Source organism: Oryctolagus cuniculus, chromosome 3, assembly GCF_964237555.1.
Source record: "Oryctolagus cuniculus chromosome 3, mOryCun1.1, whole genome shotgun sequence".
Lineage (NCBI taxonomy): Eukaryota > Metazoa > Chordata > Mammalia > Lagomorpha > Leporidae > Oryctolagus > Oryctolagus cuniculus.
In genome coordinates, this window is record NC_091434.1 from 5472087 (window position 1) to 5489157 (window position 17071).

Genomic DNA, 17071 nt, shown 5'->3' on the forward strand with positions numbered 1-17071 from the left:
ACTGCTCTCTACGGAGCTTCCTGCTCTGCTGGCTGGCGGGTACAAACCCGGGAAGTGGCAAGGCAGAAATGAGCAAGCGACATACTCCTCCGAGGAGGTGTCGTGGGCTTTCGTGTTGATCTTGACAAGGTAATTCTCCTTCATGACACCCTCCCACGCCAGAGTCTCGTTGTCCTCATTCCGGAAACCTTGAATAATGGGAAAACAAAAATGTAAATTGCTTCATCTGCCCCTTGCTCCTTCCATCAACACCTGCTAGGAATTCCGCGAGACGCTGGCCCGAGCGGAGTTAGTGCGTCCTGCACAGGCTGATCTGCCCGATGGAGCTCACCAGTGACTGCGGCGGCACAATGGGATATGAAAGGCTAGCTCAGCGACAATGACAAATCAGAGCTGCCTGCGTGAAATAGGAACACAGTCTTTATTCTACATAGACACTGACCTGAATCCCGTCTGTGTGTTCTGTGACTTAGCAAACGCACTCCACTAATGAGTTCTGTTCTCACATTCCATTCAAGCCCCCTTCCACTGTGATGGCTTAAAAACGCCCAACCGTTCCAGTGCATAATGACCGATGGACCCCAAGGCCAGCTTGGGACATTTGTTACACTTGAATAGAAGCCCCGGGCGGCCCAGCTCTCCTGAATTGTGCAGTCTGGGGGTGGACCTCGGAGAGAAGACCACACCTTGCACTAAGCCGGGCGTGCTGTCACACTGCTGGAGCGCTCTCCAGGAAGGTCCGCAGTTTAATTCCTAACAGCGTCTAGACTTTTCAGAAGGCATGGACCAGCATGTCACCTTACGGGGGTATCTCAAACAGTTCGTGGAAAATAAAATGCAAAGAAAAGCTTATTTTACTGCAAAGACAAAATTTTGAAATCCACGCATCCAAGGGGTCTGCAAAACGTTCGTGGGAAACGTGTATTATGGAAAAACTGCCAAGGATTTCAAATTTTGTTACACTGAACTAACATCCTCCGTGACTTCATTTCTCTGAGACGTCCTGGCACCCCTCATATTTTTCAGGTCCTAAGGTGGTGGACAACAATTCTCCCTGTGAATGCGGGGGCAGGAAGGTGCAGGCACTCACGCAGGTGTCCAGGTGGAATGAATTCACGCTGCTTTTCCACTGAGTGGCCACTTTGATTTATTCGTCAGCATGGTGAAGTTTAGGAACAATTATAAGATCCTCTTGGGTTTAAAAAGAATTAGGTTGAGCTTAAAGGACCAGTATGCAAGCAGTTGAATTTAAGTAAATCCTTAGCCAAATACAGATTTATTTTTATTTTTAAAAAAATGTTTATCCCATTTGAAAGACAGAGTTACAGAGAGAGGGAGAGACAGAGAGAGATCTTCCACCTGCTGGTTCACTCCCTAAATGGCCACAATGGCCAAGGCTGGCCAGGCTGAAGCCAGGAACCTAGAACTCTATCCTGATCTCCAATGCAGGCAGAGGGGCTCAAGCACTTGGGCCATCTTCCACTGCTTTCCCAGGCCACAGCAGGGAGCTGGATCGGAAGTGGAGCATCTGGGACTCAAACTGGGGCCCTTATGGGATACTGGTGGCACAGGCAGCAGCTTAACCCCTATACCACAACACCGGCCCCCAGATTTATTTTTGAATGCTGGGGAATTGGGCCATCACTGTGGGGTAGTAGGTAAAGCCTCTGCCAGTAGCACCAGCATTCTGTATGGCCGCCAGTTCACGTCCCTACTGTTCCTCTTCCAATCCAGCTCTCTGCTATGGCCTCGGAGAACAGTGGAAGATGGCCCAAGTCCTTGGGCCCCTGCACCCGTGTGGGAGACCTGGAAGAAGCTCCTGGCTCCTGGCTTTGGGTCGGCCTAGCTCCGGCCGTTGCAGCCATTTGGGGAGTGAACCAGAGGATGGAAGATCTCTCTCTCCCTCTCTCTGTAACTCTTCCTATCAAGTAAATAAATAAATCTATTTTAAAAAGATAAAATAATTCTGAACCAAATCTTTTTTGGTGGGGGTTTTTCACTAACGAAATTGTTTCCTATGTCTGGCTGTTCGGTTTGGTTTTCAAACCAAAATACATTCAGGCACCCAGGAGAAATTCATAAAACTCATCACACACAGGACAGGGGCTCCTAGACACAGACGTCCGAGGCGCGGGAGGCAGGAGCGGCCAGGAAACCGTGAGCAGCCCCTGCAGCAGTGGAGGGAGCCCTGGTGTGATGATCAGAACACACGTTCACCCACCACACAGGAAACTCCGCCAGCTCCCAAATCAGGGCTGCGTCCTGCGCTGGCAAGCGCGTGGGAAACACTGAACTGGAAAAACCGTCAGCTGTTAGGGACTTCAGGGTGATGGGAGATGACAAAGTGACAAGGAGGGGATGCAGGCGACACAGGAAGACTTGGCAGCGTGTGTGCCCCTTACTCAGAATCTCCCTTCAGACATGCTCAAAGTCACATGCGTGAAATCCTTTGTCCTAATGTCCTATGCTAACAAGAGTCATCAGGGCGGGAGCCACCTGGGAGTGGTTAACTCAGCCGACGGTATATCCACAGGCCAGAATATTCCACAGCTGAAAACAAGAGCCATATAGATTTTTATTTATGGATATGGAAAATGTTTATAATGCATTACTAGTTAATTGAAAATTATTAGGTCATGAGTGGATATGCGTGGAGCAATCCAATTATGACCTAAGCATAAGAATAGCAGAACAAACAGCCTGTGTTGAAAACGTTCCTCTCCATCCTTATTTGTACTTTCTTGTGTTTTCCAAATGTTTTATAATTAATACAGAATGCTGTCTGGATCACAGAAGGAACCCAGTGTATAAAAACGCAATTACTAGGCTGCATCCTTTTTTGCATTATGTGAAGATATTACCAAAAAAGTCCCCAAAGTGGAAGTTTGGATGCTACTTTTCTGCAAGTTATTTTAAAATCTTTGGTGTTTTTCTTTCTCCAAAGAAGGGCAGTTTCAAAATGAACACCATGGTGTGCCCATCCCTGGGAGGCGAATGCAAAGTCTGTGGCCCGAGAGCACTGTGGCTCCTGGAATCAGTCACCTCCCAGGGGAGCCAAGGAGCAGGCGGGGCCAGGCATGCTGGACGCCTGCAGTCCGTAACCGAGCTCTGGGCTCCCTCGCCCGTCATCACCACGCCGTCGCTGCGTGGAGCGGAATCCTCTTCCGTGGACGCCCATTCCTGCACTTCCTCAGTGCAGGGGCTGTTGGGAGACGGAGAGCGTCAACCGTCCTCACTGCGTCTCCCATCAATGCATGGCCATCGCTCTCCTGGGCCGGAAAAACGCCTCTCGCTTCTGCCCCAGCTCTTGCTTCCTCGCGGTGAAGTTCCTCCCACTTGCGGGCCGCGCGTGGAGACTTGTCCTCTTGCCGTGCGCAGATTGTTCTAAGTCACTACACCTACTGCGGGGGAATTTAGCACATTTCGTCCTGGCTCCCGAACTCCATCAGCTCCAGTGACCGCCCTGTCTTGTGCACCAGTGTTCCCGATCACCCTGACCCCAGTGGACTGGGCACAGAGGCTCTTTGGAGAATGGGCCTTTGTCCCAAGGAGCCCCTCAGGGAGTCCACTCAACCCCAACTGAATTTCACTAGTGAGGGGCAATTCACTCTGCTTCCAGACAGTGCGAATCCTTGGACAGAGTTTTCTTCTTTGTACTGAGTCAAGCTCTTCCTGTGGCACCGTTTACCCACTGTTTGCTTTTCCTTTGGAACCATCCAAGACACGCACAAAGCTTGCGAGCCCCCTAAAGGCATAGACTGGTTTCCTAAATCCCCCAGGTCCGCCAGGCATTCATCCAGGAGGAGATTGGAAGACAGAACCAGGGGGGTCCTAGGCGATTCATCCGGTGCCTCTGGAATTTGGGCGTGGTTTCGATGACAAATTCCAGCTCTTGACTTCCAGTTCCCATCCCTGATATAAAAACTTGCTTCACTTAGAAACAACTCACTTTGACTTCCAAAGGCAAAATGGTGGGCAGGGAGATAGGAACTTATCCAAACTGTCAAAACATGTTCTCAGGCGGGCGTGATGGTGAATGACATCCCCCAAATGGCATTTGATGTTTTGCAATAATGCTGTGAAATGATGATTCTTTATGCCAAGACAAGAGCTGGGGGCACCGGCACATTCACCTTCTCAGAGCCAGCCTTTCGGGGGGCGTGGATCCAGGACAGCCCAGAATATGCTGCACCCAACATTCGAGGCCATGCGCTCGAGCATCCGGGCCCCATGTCTACCCAGCTAAAGAACCTCACGAAAAGTGATGGCTCATAGCAAGTTAAGTATGTCTCAATTGCCACCAATTAGCATGTCTGGGTTGGTAAAACACATATTTTTACCTTCTGAATCATCAAAATATTTGGAGTTACAGCAAAGGGACAGGAATAATCACCCCACGACAGAACATGAATCCAGCGATGGCAGTAAGTGGCTGCTTTATTAGAAAGGGGGACACACCCACACCCAGCAGCCACTGGCACACACAATGTGTGCAGGCAGTGGCAGCAAGGCGTGACCCAAGCGGAAAACCCTAACTCATCGTGGCAAGAGTCATTTGGACGGGTGGTTCCTTCAATCGTCCCTTCCCACGTTGTCTTCAACTCCCATTTCACAGAGACGTCTTCTTCCAGGTGGGGTGTGTGTGTCTCGGGAGCCACCCGTGCCCCAGCCTCCCCGGGGGACTGCCCTTCTCCAGGACACAGGACTGGAGCAGCGTGGCTGTGCGAGGTGGGCTCAGAGCGGCCTGGAAACGCCTTTGCTCTCTCTCTCTCTAGGGAGACAAGTCCAGTCCGTGAAGAGGGGCTGTCCCCGCCGGCTGCAGGTTCTCAGCCCGCTTTTTTTTTTTTTTTTTTTACACTGTCATGTCTCTGGGCTGTCCTCTTTCCCTCCACTGGGATTTGGAATGGCACCGTCCAACACGGTGGGCTGGCAGGGGCATGGAGCTAGAACTCGGCTGGGGGACACAGCCCCAGTCCTACATCCTCCTCCTCCAGCCCTCAGCCGTGGGCACCCCTGGTACCACTCCTGACCCTGTGGCCCCATCTCAGCCTCTGCCTCTTGGGCTAATTCCACTTCATCCTCTGGGTCTCCCCTTAAATATGCCTTTCCTCCAGGCAGTCTTCCTTGATCTGCTCTTGTCTAAGGCGTACGTGCCCGCTATGTGGCTATTACCGCCGCAGTTTCTAAAATCAGTGCTTCCCATACCTTCCAAGAAGGCTTGTTCATTTCCATTCCTCCCTCCAGTCTGGGAGCCCTGGCTGAGGGCGTGGCGGCTTAGCCCCGTTTAGTGGCACAGCGGCAGTGTCTGGCTGCCACGTGGTGGGCACTGGACACAAGTGCTGACTTAAGGCTCCCCAGGCCCCTTCCCCGTGTCGTGGGTTCCTCGCAGCGCCCTCCCGCCCGACCTCTGCCAGGCCGCAGGTGCCTTCCTCAGGGCCACAGCCCCAGAGCGGGGAGTTCCTATTTGCGAAGAAGCAGAGGCCTCCTGGGACACAATCCATCCCTTCCGAGTCCAGGGAGGGCGCGCCCGCTGCCTGTGGGCTTGTCCTGGCTCAGAAAGGGTTCCCTGCCAACCTTGTGGTCAGTGTGGGGGCGGGCTTCTCTGCAGGGATTGACGTCGGCTCCTGGTAACGTTGATCCTCCTACTTAGCGTTTTACGCAAGGTTTTCCGTTGGTTCCTGGTAGCCGTCTAGAAGGTAAGTGACGGTGGAGCTCAACCATGGTGCCTGGCACCCCGAACACTTCACACTGGGTAACTGGAGAAAAGGGCAGGGCAGGGAGTTCTCTCTGGCTTTCCTCGCCCTTCTCCCTGAAGTGATCATCACACCTTGCAGGAACGCAGGCCCTTCCTTGAAGTGGGTCAAGGGCAGGACGAGGGAGGGGCATCCCCACGGGAGAAGCTGAGGGACACAGGGAGGCCCAGCCCTGGGCTGTCACCATTAGGTCACTCCTTGTCCTGTTACGTCCTCCATGGCTCTCCACCTGCATCAGACAGCTGTGAAACTCACTTGACCTTGTCTCTTAGTGTCTTCATTTTTGTAGGAAGATCCTGGGTCAGATAAAGCCCACATTAAACACCTCGGTATGCTTTTGTCTTGTTCCTCTGTGTTCTGCTTGTGGGCCTTTAGTCGCAAACCCAAGATGGGTAAAGGAAAGCGTGATTTTCCTCCTGTCCCACGTGGCCAAGGTCATTCTCCAGAATCAAGTTCGAGTGTGGCATTCACGCAGAGCACAGATCTGCCCAGGAAGTTGTCGTCCAGGATGGAAACACACAAGATCTTCAGATCACTTGTGAAAATGCACACCTTTTGGAAGCGAAGCGAAGGAAAACCAGCTGAGCCCTGAGAAGGCTGGAGCGGTTCCTTCCGGATCTGGCTGCAGCTGCCTGAGCTCCCAGAGGTCAAGGGAGGCTCGGCAGGGCCGGGCCCGTCCTGGGGATGTCCCAGGTGAGAGCAGCCACAGGAGGCAGAGTGCAGAAAACCTCATTCAAACGTGATGCTGGACTTCTCAGAACGGAGTTTCTTGCGGCAGTTGGGTTTGTGAGACGTAGTGCAATCCAGGCACCCCGGCCCCAACAGTGTCGCTCATTTCTGTTGTGAACGGGGGGGGGGGGGGGGGTTACACGTTCTTCCAGCCTGTGGGTGGCCGACTCTGCCTACAGAGAGGTGTTCCTCCCCCTTCATCCCCTCCATTGCTTTGACCAATGGACCAGGGCAGAAGTGATGTCACCTGACTTTCTGAGCCAAGGCCTCACGGGCAGTGCAGAATCTGCCTTTGGCAGGAACCCAGCCTCCAGCCATAGGAGCCACAGCTGGGGGCACACTGAGACTCCCCCTGGAGAGCCCCGGCAACTGCACAAGGATGAGTGCCAAGGAACAGGGGGCCAGGCAGCACAAGGCCCACCTGCCAACCACAGGAGGCATCAGGGAGCGGGAGCAGACCCCACCTGGACACTGGCCACAGATGGCCCTGGGATCCTGAGCACATACATGGCGGGTGCTTCAGGGTGGGCTGGGTCCCCATCAAACATAACAATCCCTTTGGAGACCCAAAATATCCCTTCTTCACTTTTTCTATGAGGAGGAAACTGGGAATGGAACCATGCAGGTCCTTGAGTCCCTGCCGCCACACCACTTGTCACGGGGCCACTTTGCCATCTGCACAGGCCATGGCAGGGTGAGCGGCAGCTCCCAGAGCTGAGAGACTCCTGGGATAGAGGACTCCCCTTCTCAGCTGAGACAGTCCTGGTGCATCGCCCTGACTGGGTGTCCGTGTCACTGGGCACTCGGTCCTAAGACAGGAAGTCCCGAGCAAACCAGGACAAGGCCATGACCCTGGTTCCCAGCACTTCACTGCTGCAGGCCCTGCCCTTTGTAAAAATACTTAAAATATTCAATGACTGAGCCAGTAGGAAGACAAATAGATACATATTATATACTGAAAGATCCTCGTGGATCGAGAAGTTCTTTGTTTTCCTTCTGGTTTTTCAAGGAAGTTACCAGACTTCCATGGACCCCTAGAGTCGCAGAGGCCCCGTTGCTGCCCCTGCTGGACGGGTTGGCCCTGGATGAAGTCTGAGGTTAGTGGACGAGGAGAACAGGCCGGCGGTGCCCTTTCACCCAGCAGATATGGCGAGGCTTAGCAGCTCTGGGGTCAGTATTGAGAAATCCAAGCCTACTGTGGATTTTCTGCAGGCCCAGCAGGACAGCTGGATGATACCCGCTGTGGTCAGAGCGGTGAGCGGTGCTGGCTGACAGCTGCTCCCGTGGGGGGGGCTGCACCCCACAGTTTGCCAGGGCTGAGGACAGAAGTGACCCCATGAGCATCTACGTGCTGGTCTGTGGACAGGGTGAGTCCTGCCTTCCTGGAGGAGGTGGTCCCCAACAGGGAGCCCCTGGGAACGGGGCAGGAAGGAGCAGCACCCGGGAGAGCACAGCCGGGTCCTGGGAGCTGCAGTGAGCGGCGGAACGGGACCTCCAAGGCCCCGGCAGGCGGCCATTCTGCCTACGTGATAAAGGACGCATTTCAAACAAGCGCCAGCCCTGAGCAGGGGGCGGCCTAGGACACAGCCACTGAGCAACTGCACGTCCTCTCCTCCCCACTGCCTGGGCCCCAGCCAGGCAGCTGCTGAGCAGGAGAGAAGGGGTGAGAGGAGCCCACACTTCCTGACAATCTCACACCTGGGGAGGCGCCGTAAGACACATCTTTTGGCAGGTGTTAAGCCTGGTGGTTAAGACGTCTGCATCCCTCCCTGGAGTACCTGGCTCCAGCTTCCTGCTCATGCAGACTCCTGGGAGACAGCAGTGGTCACTGGGCTGTACATTCTCATCTTTAGGTTGCAGACTACGGAGTCTCTATTTGGATTTATGTGTTTGGGAGGCAGAGAGAGAGCGAGTGCCTCCATCCACTGGTTCACTCCCCAAGTGCCCACAACAACCAGGACTGAGCCAGGTCAAAGCCAGGAGCCATAATCTCAATCCAGGTTTCCCACGTGCACTTCAGGAACCCGATTCCTTGAGCCATCACGGCTACCTGCCGGCAGGAACTAGAGTCGAGGGCTGGAGGCAGGCACCAGACCCAGCTGCTCCACGGGGGCCACGGGAGTCTCAACCAACCACTAGGGTCAATGCCCAGCCCAAGACCTTGCTTCAACAACAAACAGGCTGTAAGACTCTGCTTTTCCTTAAGAACAGTCCGGAAGTCACACGCCGTCCGCAGTTGGGGTGGAAGTTCCCCAGAGAAGATAACTCACAGAATCAACACAAATCCCCGCAACATCACAACTCGACACTAACCTGGGAGTCCCGCAGGGCCAACAGACCACTTCCTCTAGAGTATGATCACCTCCATGGAACACTCGCTCCCCCACACGAGGCCACCCCTCGCGTCCACGGTCCTCTCCCAGTCTACGCCTCCTCCTGATCACTCGTTGGCTGCCCTGATGCCTGATCCGTACAGAGGCAGCCGTGAGCGAACCACGAACGATTCCTTCCCGCTGTGACGCAGGCAGACCAGGGCCTTGCCCGCAGCGGACCGCTGCCCCGAGCCCGAGCACTCACAGCAGGCTGAGGACTCCTTGCTCTTCTCCTTGCAGCAACACTTGAAGCACTTCTTCACGACCTTGTAGAAGTAGGCGAAGACGACGAAGGGGTAGGGGATGTTGAGTCGGCTGCAGTACTCCTGCACCAGAAAGTACCTCTGGAACTTCCACACCTGGTCGTTGTTCTCCTGGACGGTGCCCACGGTGTAGCTGGCGGGGAGACAAGGCCAAGGCATCACTTCATTGCCCTCTACTGCCGTCTTGCTATGACGCTCCTACCGTGCTCGCCCAAGTCCACGCAGGAAATGAGAACCCGACACAGGAGCCTGCACATCTCAGATCCAGGCCAGCTTCAACCCACGCGGGACCCGAAGTGTGCTTTTCCTCGTAAAAGGAGACGTTCAGTGAACTTTAAGATTATTTTTACTGCAAGATCTTTCAAGGATTCTCACTGTTGCCTGTCACACACAGAGGCCCAAGCTGTAGACGCTCCTAGGAAAAATTTGCCCCTCATCCGTGTTTAACTGTAAACAGTCTGGGAAGACAGTTGGCTAAGATTTACCAAGAGCCTTAAAAACGCTCAGCCCTTTGACCCAACTATTTGACTTCTGGGAATTTAGCCTCCAATAAGAAGAGAGTGAGGGCCAGCGCCATGGCTCACTAGGCTAATCCTCCGCCTGTGGCGCCGGCAACCTGGGTTCTAGTCCCGGTTGGGACACTGGATTCTGTCCCGGTTGCTCCTTTTCCAGTCCAGCTCTCTGCTGTGGACCGGGAGTGCAGTGGAGGATGGCCCAAGTGCTTGGGCCCTGTACCCACATGGGAGACCAGGAGGAAGCACCTGGCTCCGGATCGGCGCAGCGCTGGCTGTAGCAGCCATTGGGGGGTGAACCAACAGAAGGAAGACCTTTCTCTCTGTCTCTCTCTCTCTCACTGTCTAACTCTGCCTGTCAAAAAAAAAAAAAAAAAAAAAAGATACTGAGAAAACCGTGCAAGTGGCTGCATACACGTGGCTGTTGTCACAGCCAGTCTCCCCTCCACCCCAAGGAAAAGAAAAAGCCTAAATGTTCAGTGCTCAAGCATGGGCCCCAAGTTACAGTTCACCAATGTGATGACTCATGCATGCAGCCATCAAAGTTAGGTTTATGAATAACTCCCATGCTTTCGGAGAATGTTAGGTGAAATCAGCTAGGCACAGTCTTGTACCTGGGACCAGGCACCACTCCATGAACACGATTCAAGGGAGACCCAGGCAATGACTGATGGCCTCCCACTATAGCAACACCTATCGTGTCTACTCGCTTTCCTAGTGTCACATGGTGACGATGAATTACTTACCTCCTGTGACGGCAAAAGTGTCCGTTTCCTGTTCTAGCCTAAAACTGGTTCCGTGGGCGATTTTTCATTTACAAACTAAGCCACAATTACAAAATAGCCAACACTTATTCTACACCAGACACAGTTCTGAGCAGTCTGTTAATTGATTTAATCTGCAAACAATTCTACGAGGTATGGTCTGTCGGCACCTACAATTCACAGGTCAGCGAGGGGAAGGGAATCCTCCGGGCCCCTGTGCAGGAAGGGGTGTGGCCAGGATGGACCCCACAGTCCAGCCCAGCGTCTGTTTCCCCACTACAGACACCACCTCACAGGGTGGAGCATCTGACTAGACTTCCAGGCATTTCCCACGTGGTGCAATCCACCCATCCAAGACACTTTGGTTGCTACCAGGAAACCAGCCCTCAAAGCCAGAGGAGCAACAATGAGCATCTGAAATCTATATACGAATCCTCAACAGGGGAGCCTTCGATTCTCCAAATTCTGGGTCAAAGTGCAGAGGCCAAAGCTAAAGAGGACACAAAGGTCATCACGTGACATTGGCCGGGAGACCTGATTCTTGAACCTTCGTAGGGCACAACCTAAGACGTTCCTACTGGAGCTAAGAAGGATCAGAGTCCTAGGGACAATGCTAATCTACACAATCGTGGCGCTGGCTTTGCTGCTAAGCTGGCTTTGCTTATCTCGCAATTGAATGGTGAATGAGACAGCGCTGAAGTCTGCACCAGGTCCCGGATTCTGGGTGAGGGCGGAGTCTTGTAGCAAGGGCTTCCGGAAGAGGGTGAGCCCCGGAAGGAACTCTGGAGCGAGGAGCACCTACCCCATGGCTGCTCCTACACTGAGCGTGGGAAGTGGCTATCTGAGTGCTCTTCCTGCCCGCCCTGCGAGGCAGACTCTGTGGGCGGGAAACAGCCGCTCTGCTCTCTTACACCGAAGTCGCAGCGCGTCTGCTGTTTCCTCCCAATCTAGGTCAGGCTGTCTGGAAGCTGATCCTTAGCATCGTCACCTGCTCTCTCCAGTGCCCGCCGGTTCTGAGGCCCCAAGGGCCTGCCTGCTCCTGCCAGTGGGATGAGAAGGGATGACAGGCATGACCCAGATAAGAAAGTGCAGGCTAAGCCAAAATCTGTCTACCGCTTTGTACCAGAACTAACAGTGCATTCAAACGACTGTCCCCGGAAGCAACTTCAAATTTCCCTTCTCCAGTTAAAAACCGACTGTAATCATGGCTCAAAGCTCAAACACGCACAGGTGCACCCCAGTGTTGTCTTCTGCCAGGGAATGGATAAATCCTACGAAAGGGAGGACCAGGCAGGGTGCAGAGAGCAGGGGGGAGCAGGCGATCCTTCCTCACTGCCCAGAGAAGGTTCCAGGTTGGAGGAGATTTGCACCTTGGCTGAACTGCTCATTCAGCGTCAGAGAAAAACCTCCCAAATCGTCTAGAATAGAGACTGGCACACTGCAGCCCTGGGGCCAGTTCTCATCCCTGCCCTGTTTTGGTGAAGCCTGTGAGCTAAGAATGGCTAAGAAAAGCAGGTGCCAGGGCTCATCCGGGGCATCTGGCCAAAGCAAAGATCCCAGCCAATGCTTCTAGAAAAGGTGGAATCCCTGACCTTGAAGGCAAGTGCCTGTAAACTGGAGCCTGCTCACTTCTCACTTCAGAGAGCCCTGCGGGGCCCGGCACCACTTCCTCTGGACCTGAGACAATCTAGGGAACACGAGGTCCCCTCCTGCTGGAGCCACGGCTTCTCCAGCCCCTCGGGGACACAGGAGCCCCAGCAAGCAGAAGTCCCCTCCCAGATAAATAGGGAAATCCTAGGGGGTGTGGGTGGGTGGGCTGAGAGCTGTATGCTAAGACCTCAAAGTTACCCTGTGCAGATAACGCAATCTGGGGTTGGCTATGCCGAGGTTGTTCCTCCACTGAGCTCCCCCCGCCTTGCAGCAGCTTCCAAAATGTTCTTTGTGTCTCAAGTCAGCTCTGAGGTCAGCCAAAGAGACGGGCAGGTTCTCCAGGGGAGGCCGATAATGGAGTGCTGCCTCAAAGTGCTTTGCTAAAAATAAGTGTTATACTGTTCAAAGGCTGTTTTCAACCTCTAGAAGGGAGCAGCGGCACTGTGCAGAGCAGGGCTCCCAGTGCCCGGCAAAGCAAGCATCAAGGCAGCCGAGGGGCCATCTCTGGGGTCCAGGGTCCCACCTGCCCCATCCCCGATGGTCCTCGCAGGCTTCCGGCCAACCACTGGCCATACAGCATCTCCCCTGGGAGAATTCTGCTATCTTCTCCTTGACGCCACATCTCCAGTGCCATCCTGCGCCCCCGAGTCCCCCGTGACAGCTGCCACGCTGCCTGGAAATGTGCAGTGGCGGCTGGGACCCACCTTCTCACACTACCTGAGCGGGAGAGGATGCGCGTGCAGAAGGCGCTGAACTCCAGAATCCGCACTGAGCCTGGACACGTTCAGTCGTGCAGAGCTCAGCTAGCCTCGCACACAGTGAGATCCAGCAGCAGGTTAAGAAAAGAACGCGGTGACCCAAGAGAGAGGGCTGAAGATTAAGGACATTTCTCATTTATCGTTTGTGTAATTCATCATAAAACTAGATCAAAAGGGAAAATGCCATTTCAACAGTTGCTAGCAAGCCTTCTGGCAAGGCTGAACATCCTTTTCTGATTAGGGGGGAAAAGAGAGGAAGAAAGGAGCTCAACGAATGAGGAGGAGGAAATCCCCCATGACGTGATAAAAGGCGAAGGGAGAGGACGAATTCAGGAAGGAGACTCGATCCAGAAGAAGCACCACGACTCTAACAGGCTTCCCGCAGGTCAGAAGGTGGTCACGAGACGGCATCACGGATGGAACAGAAACCGCACACAGATGCCCGGCAACAAATCAACAACCTGCCAGACCTAGGAGAAAACAGGAGGCCTTCCTGGAAACCATCTATCCTGCAGAAAGTGGAGATCCTTTTATTTCTCCCGGATGGTAAGGTGTCGTTTTCCCCTAAATGATTCCACAAGTGAACACCAGTGCAATAAAATTCACAAGATTTCTGGTTTTTTGGAAGGAAGAAGAAAAAAGGATTCAGAAGATGAGCCTGGGGCTCCTCCGTTGGATTAAATATACAAGAAAAAGCCAAGAAAGTTTTGAGTAAGAATCACGAGGGGGAACTGGTGCAACAGATGTAAAAAAAAAAAAAAAAAAGTTTAAAAAAAAACTTCAGTAATTAAAGCCATTTGGTAGTAAAACCAAAATAGAAAGACTGGTCAAAACAGAACAGAATGCAGAGTGTGCGGGGGGGAAAAAAAAGTGTGGAGGCTGGAACAATGGCAGAATCTTAAAACAAACGGAAATCCAAGAAACGTCAGCTCCAGCTGGCTTCCCATCCAATGGACGCTTCCTGCAGGCTTCACACGCACTCCACGCACTTTGGGTCGCTATCTCGCCAGCCCTGGAGGCGACCCTGACTGCTGTGCCCTCCTAGCACCGCCTGGTTCCCCTCTCATCCTGCAGCACCCCGGAAGCCAGCAGCAGCCAATGGTCAGAGGCAAGCAGCGACTTCCGCCCCCCGACTTTGGAAGTTTCGGGCGTTGCTAGCAGAGGAGTGCCGTGAAGACCACACCCCTGTGTGAAGCCCAGAAATCTCCACCTGCAGCCAAAGGCCCAAGCTCCCTAACAAACCGCAAAGCACCCTCCACAGCCCAGCCGCCTGCTGCCGGTCCTCCCTCCTGGCGGGGGTCGGCTGATCCCTCCCCAGGCCGGCGTCTCCTCTCCAACCCCCCGGGCTCCAGGTGGACAGCCCACTGAGCACTTCCACGCCCAGCACCAGGCTCTCTGTGCTGCTTACGTCATGTTGTTTGCACATACATAGCCGCTACCTCTTCCCTTAACAGCAGGGACTGACTCTGACTCCTTATAACAAATTTATTTTATAAATTTATTATAATAAATATTATCATCAATAATTTATGATAATGAGGCTATACCTACACAAAAGCGATCGATGATCAAATGAGGCCGCGTCGATGAACAGGAGCCACCAACGTCATGATCGTCTGCCCCCTCGGTCCTTTCCCCCCATTTCAGGAGCCCCGAGTTCGTCCTGAGGGGCTTCTCTTCTTTTACGCTTCTGTGTATTCAAAATAAACTCACACTGCTCCTAAGATCTCACGGTTTTACTCTTGGAAAGAGTCCCCGATCCTTGTCAGAACAGAGCGAGAGGGAGCAGGAATTTGGCCTCACGGGGAGACGCTAGGTAAGATGTCCATCGCGTTTGACTCCCGGCTTCCACTCTGGCCCCTGCTCCCACTCATGCAGACCCTAGGAGGCAGCTCAAGTGGCCGGGGTCCTGCCGCCTCCACGGGAGACCTGGATTGAGCTTCCAGCTACTGGCTTCAGTCCCCAGCCCGGTCCCCACTGTGGCATGCATTTGGGGAAGAAATTGGCATCAGAGAGCTCTCTGTCTGTATTGCTCAAACAAATAAGTAAAAAACAAATTTAAAAAGCAGTCAGTGGAATGGGTTTATCTTCAGGCTGTGGCAGCTCTGAGCTGATGTGAAGATACTGGGGTTGTTGAGTGACTTTAAATCCATGCTGCGCCTTGGCTGAGCCACGTGGGCCTTTGACAAATAGTTCTGATGTAGGTGTTTCCTCCACTTCCACTGTTGTGCACCACCCAGAGAGTCCCCCAGGGCTGTCCCCTGGGATTCCTTTCCATCGCTGCTAACAGGGCTGCCTGCGTGCACAGTTAAGCTTTTAGACAAATATTTTAATGTGGGGCCAGACAGGGGTCACGGCCTGCAGCCATCAGCTCACAGCGGAAGCCCCGACAGCCTTCACCGGCGTCAGGAGCGCTGCGCTGAGGTCTGGTCCAGGGAGCATCCGGGGCTGTCTCCACAGCTCACAGCCAGGGATTCACAAAGAAAATGCCTCTGGTTTCCATGGGACCAACCCAGGGGGCTCCCCGAGAGCAGGGAGGTCCCCAAACTGCCACACTGGGGTGCTGATGGGGGCAGCAGTGGGGCATGGCCCAGTCGGAAAGAGATGCAAACAGCACCTGACCAGGCCCGCAGGTGCAAGGCAGCCGGCCTTGTGTCTCCTCTACCAGAAAATGACCGTCCTGCCCCAGCTCAGGGTGGCGGTGGTGCTGCAGAGAGATCACGAAAGCACCGTGGTCCTCGTGGATGGCTTTCGTGGACAGCTCACAGCCACAGACCAGTCAATCTCTGCAGGGCCACCAGGGCCTCCCTGAGGTGGACCCAGTTGGTGTACTCCAAAGAGCATGGCCCTGGACTTGCTGGCTTTTTTTCCGCAGATGTATCGGTGGCTGGGTTTCACGGGAACTATCCAGCGTGCGAGGCACAGGCTGATGGGATACATTACCGCTGCAGAATTTGACCCCAAGGCTCCCTCTGTAGCCTCGCTTTCTTGCCCTGCTGCTAATCAGTGACTACCTAGCACCTGCCACCTCTCTGCCAGCTCAGACTCTGGCCTCTCTGATGCCCAGGCGGTGTTGGCATGCCACGATGCTGTCGGCTGCCTGCCGGCCTGCGGGTCAGACAGCCCACAGGATCCTCAGCTTCAGGTTACAGGTAATGAGGGAGAAGACCACTGGGACAAAGGGCCACGGGGCCCTCACAGCCCTGGCACCTGGCACAGCACCTGTGAGAAAAGCTTTGCCAATCCGCTGGTCTCATCACTGATACATCTCAGTAAACCACACCCCAGGAAGCCGAGCCCCCAGCCCATAACCAGACAGAGAACTCACGGTGAGGAGGGACCCCAGTCTCCGCAGTTGCTGGAAACACCGCACGGGGCCAGTGCGACACCTCCACCCTCCAGGCTCTCCTGGAGGGAGAGGAGACTGCAGTGGGAGCCCGGGGGTCTCTACACAAGGTGGGCAGGGCATCTGGGGTGCTGGACCCCTTAAAGGGCTAGCGGGAACAATTCAAGAGAAGGCCTGGGGGTGGGACAGGCAATCCAGAGAGGCTGCCAGGTCACCCCAGAGGGAGGAGCACCGGGGTGCTTGCCGGGGGACAGATGGCCAGGGAGGAGCCTGTGTCCGGAGACCAGATCACGGGCAGCCCTGCAGGGAAGCTGTAGTCTGAAATTTACCCAGAAAGCCATGGGGAGAGGCTACCACCCTTGCAGAATTTTAAACAGAGCAGTGCCATCTGAGACACATCACTGACCACAGAGGTGAAGGCGCACAGGAAGACACGGGTGGGACACAGGAGACCCGATGGCCCCTTTGCTGTGTGCAGTCCTCAGAGGCCCGTGGCCTTGCCTGGCCTGAAGACAGGTGCATGGTCCTCAGTCCAACCCTCGGGGGGAAACGTGACAACTGCCTTCCCCTTGTTTCTTTCCTAAGTTACGTAGGCAGTGCATGATCACCGTAACATGTGAAATGTACACTCGACTTTCCAAGTTCTTGTTTGTATTGCCAGGAAATAAGATTCTACCACCAAATTCTTCTTCATATTTTACAACACGACACCCTCCCACGTCAACACTGTGCTTCTTTTAGGAGCTGCACCATGATCTGTTGTGTAGCTGTAACACAACGCACTCGACCCTTCCCCTAGCTGGTTACGCCCAGCAAGATCTCTGCACACGTGTCTTCACGCGGAGTCCCAGGCGCCAGGGTGGGGTCCACGGCTTGTGCAGCTTTTTCCTTAGTATTTTCAGACGGCTTTCTGGACAGGGAGCG

The 17071-nt window shown here is 54.1% G+C and overlaps 1 protein-coding gene across 2 annotated transcripts in view; it reads right to left on the minus strand.

The window, feature by feature from the left end:
• Positions 1-17071, minus strand: part of TRPM8 (transient receptor potential cation channel subfamily M member 8) — a 102064-nt gene that overhangs the window by 16766 nt on the left and 68227 nt on the right. For both annotated transcript variants that reach the window (XM_017337530.3, XM_070071495.1), the window contains exons 22-23: positions 9060-9250; positions 86-188 (exon numbers count right to left, since the gene is read on the minus strand). In XM_017337530.3, the coding sequence (XP_017193019.2) occupies positions 86-188; positions 9060-9250 (294 nt within the window). The remainder of the gene's footprint in view (positions 1-85; positions 189-9059; positions 9251-17071) is intronic.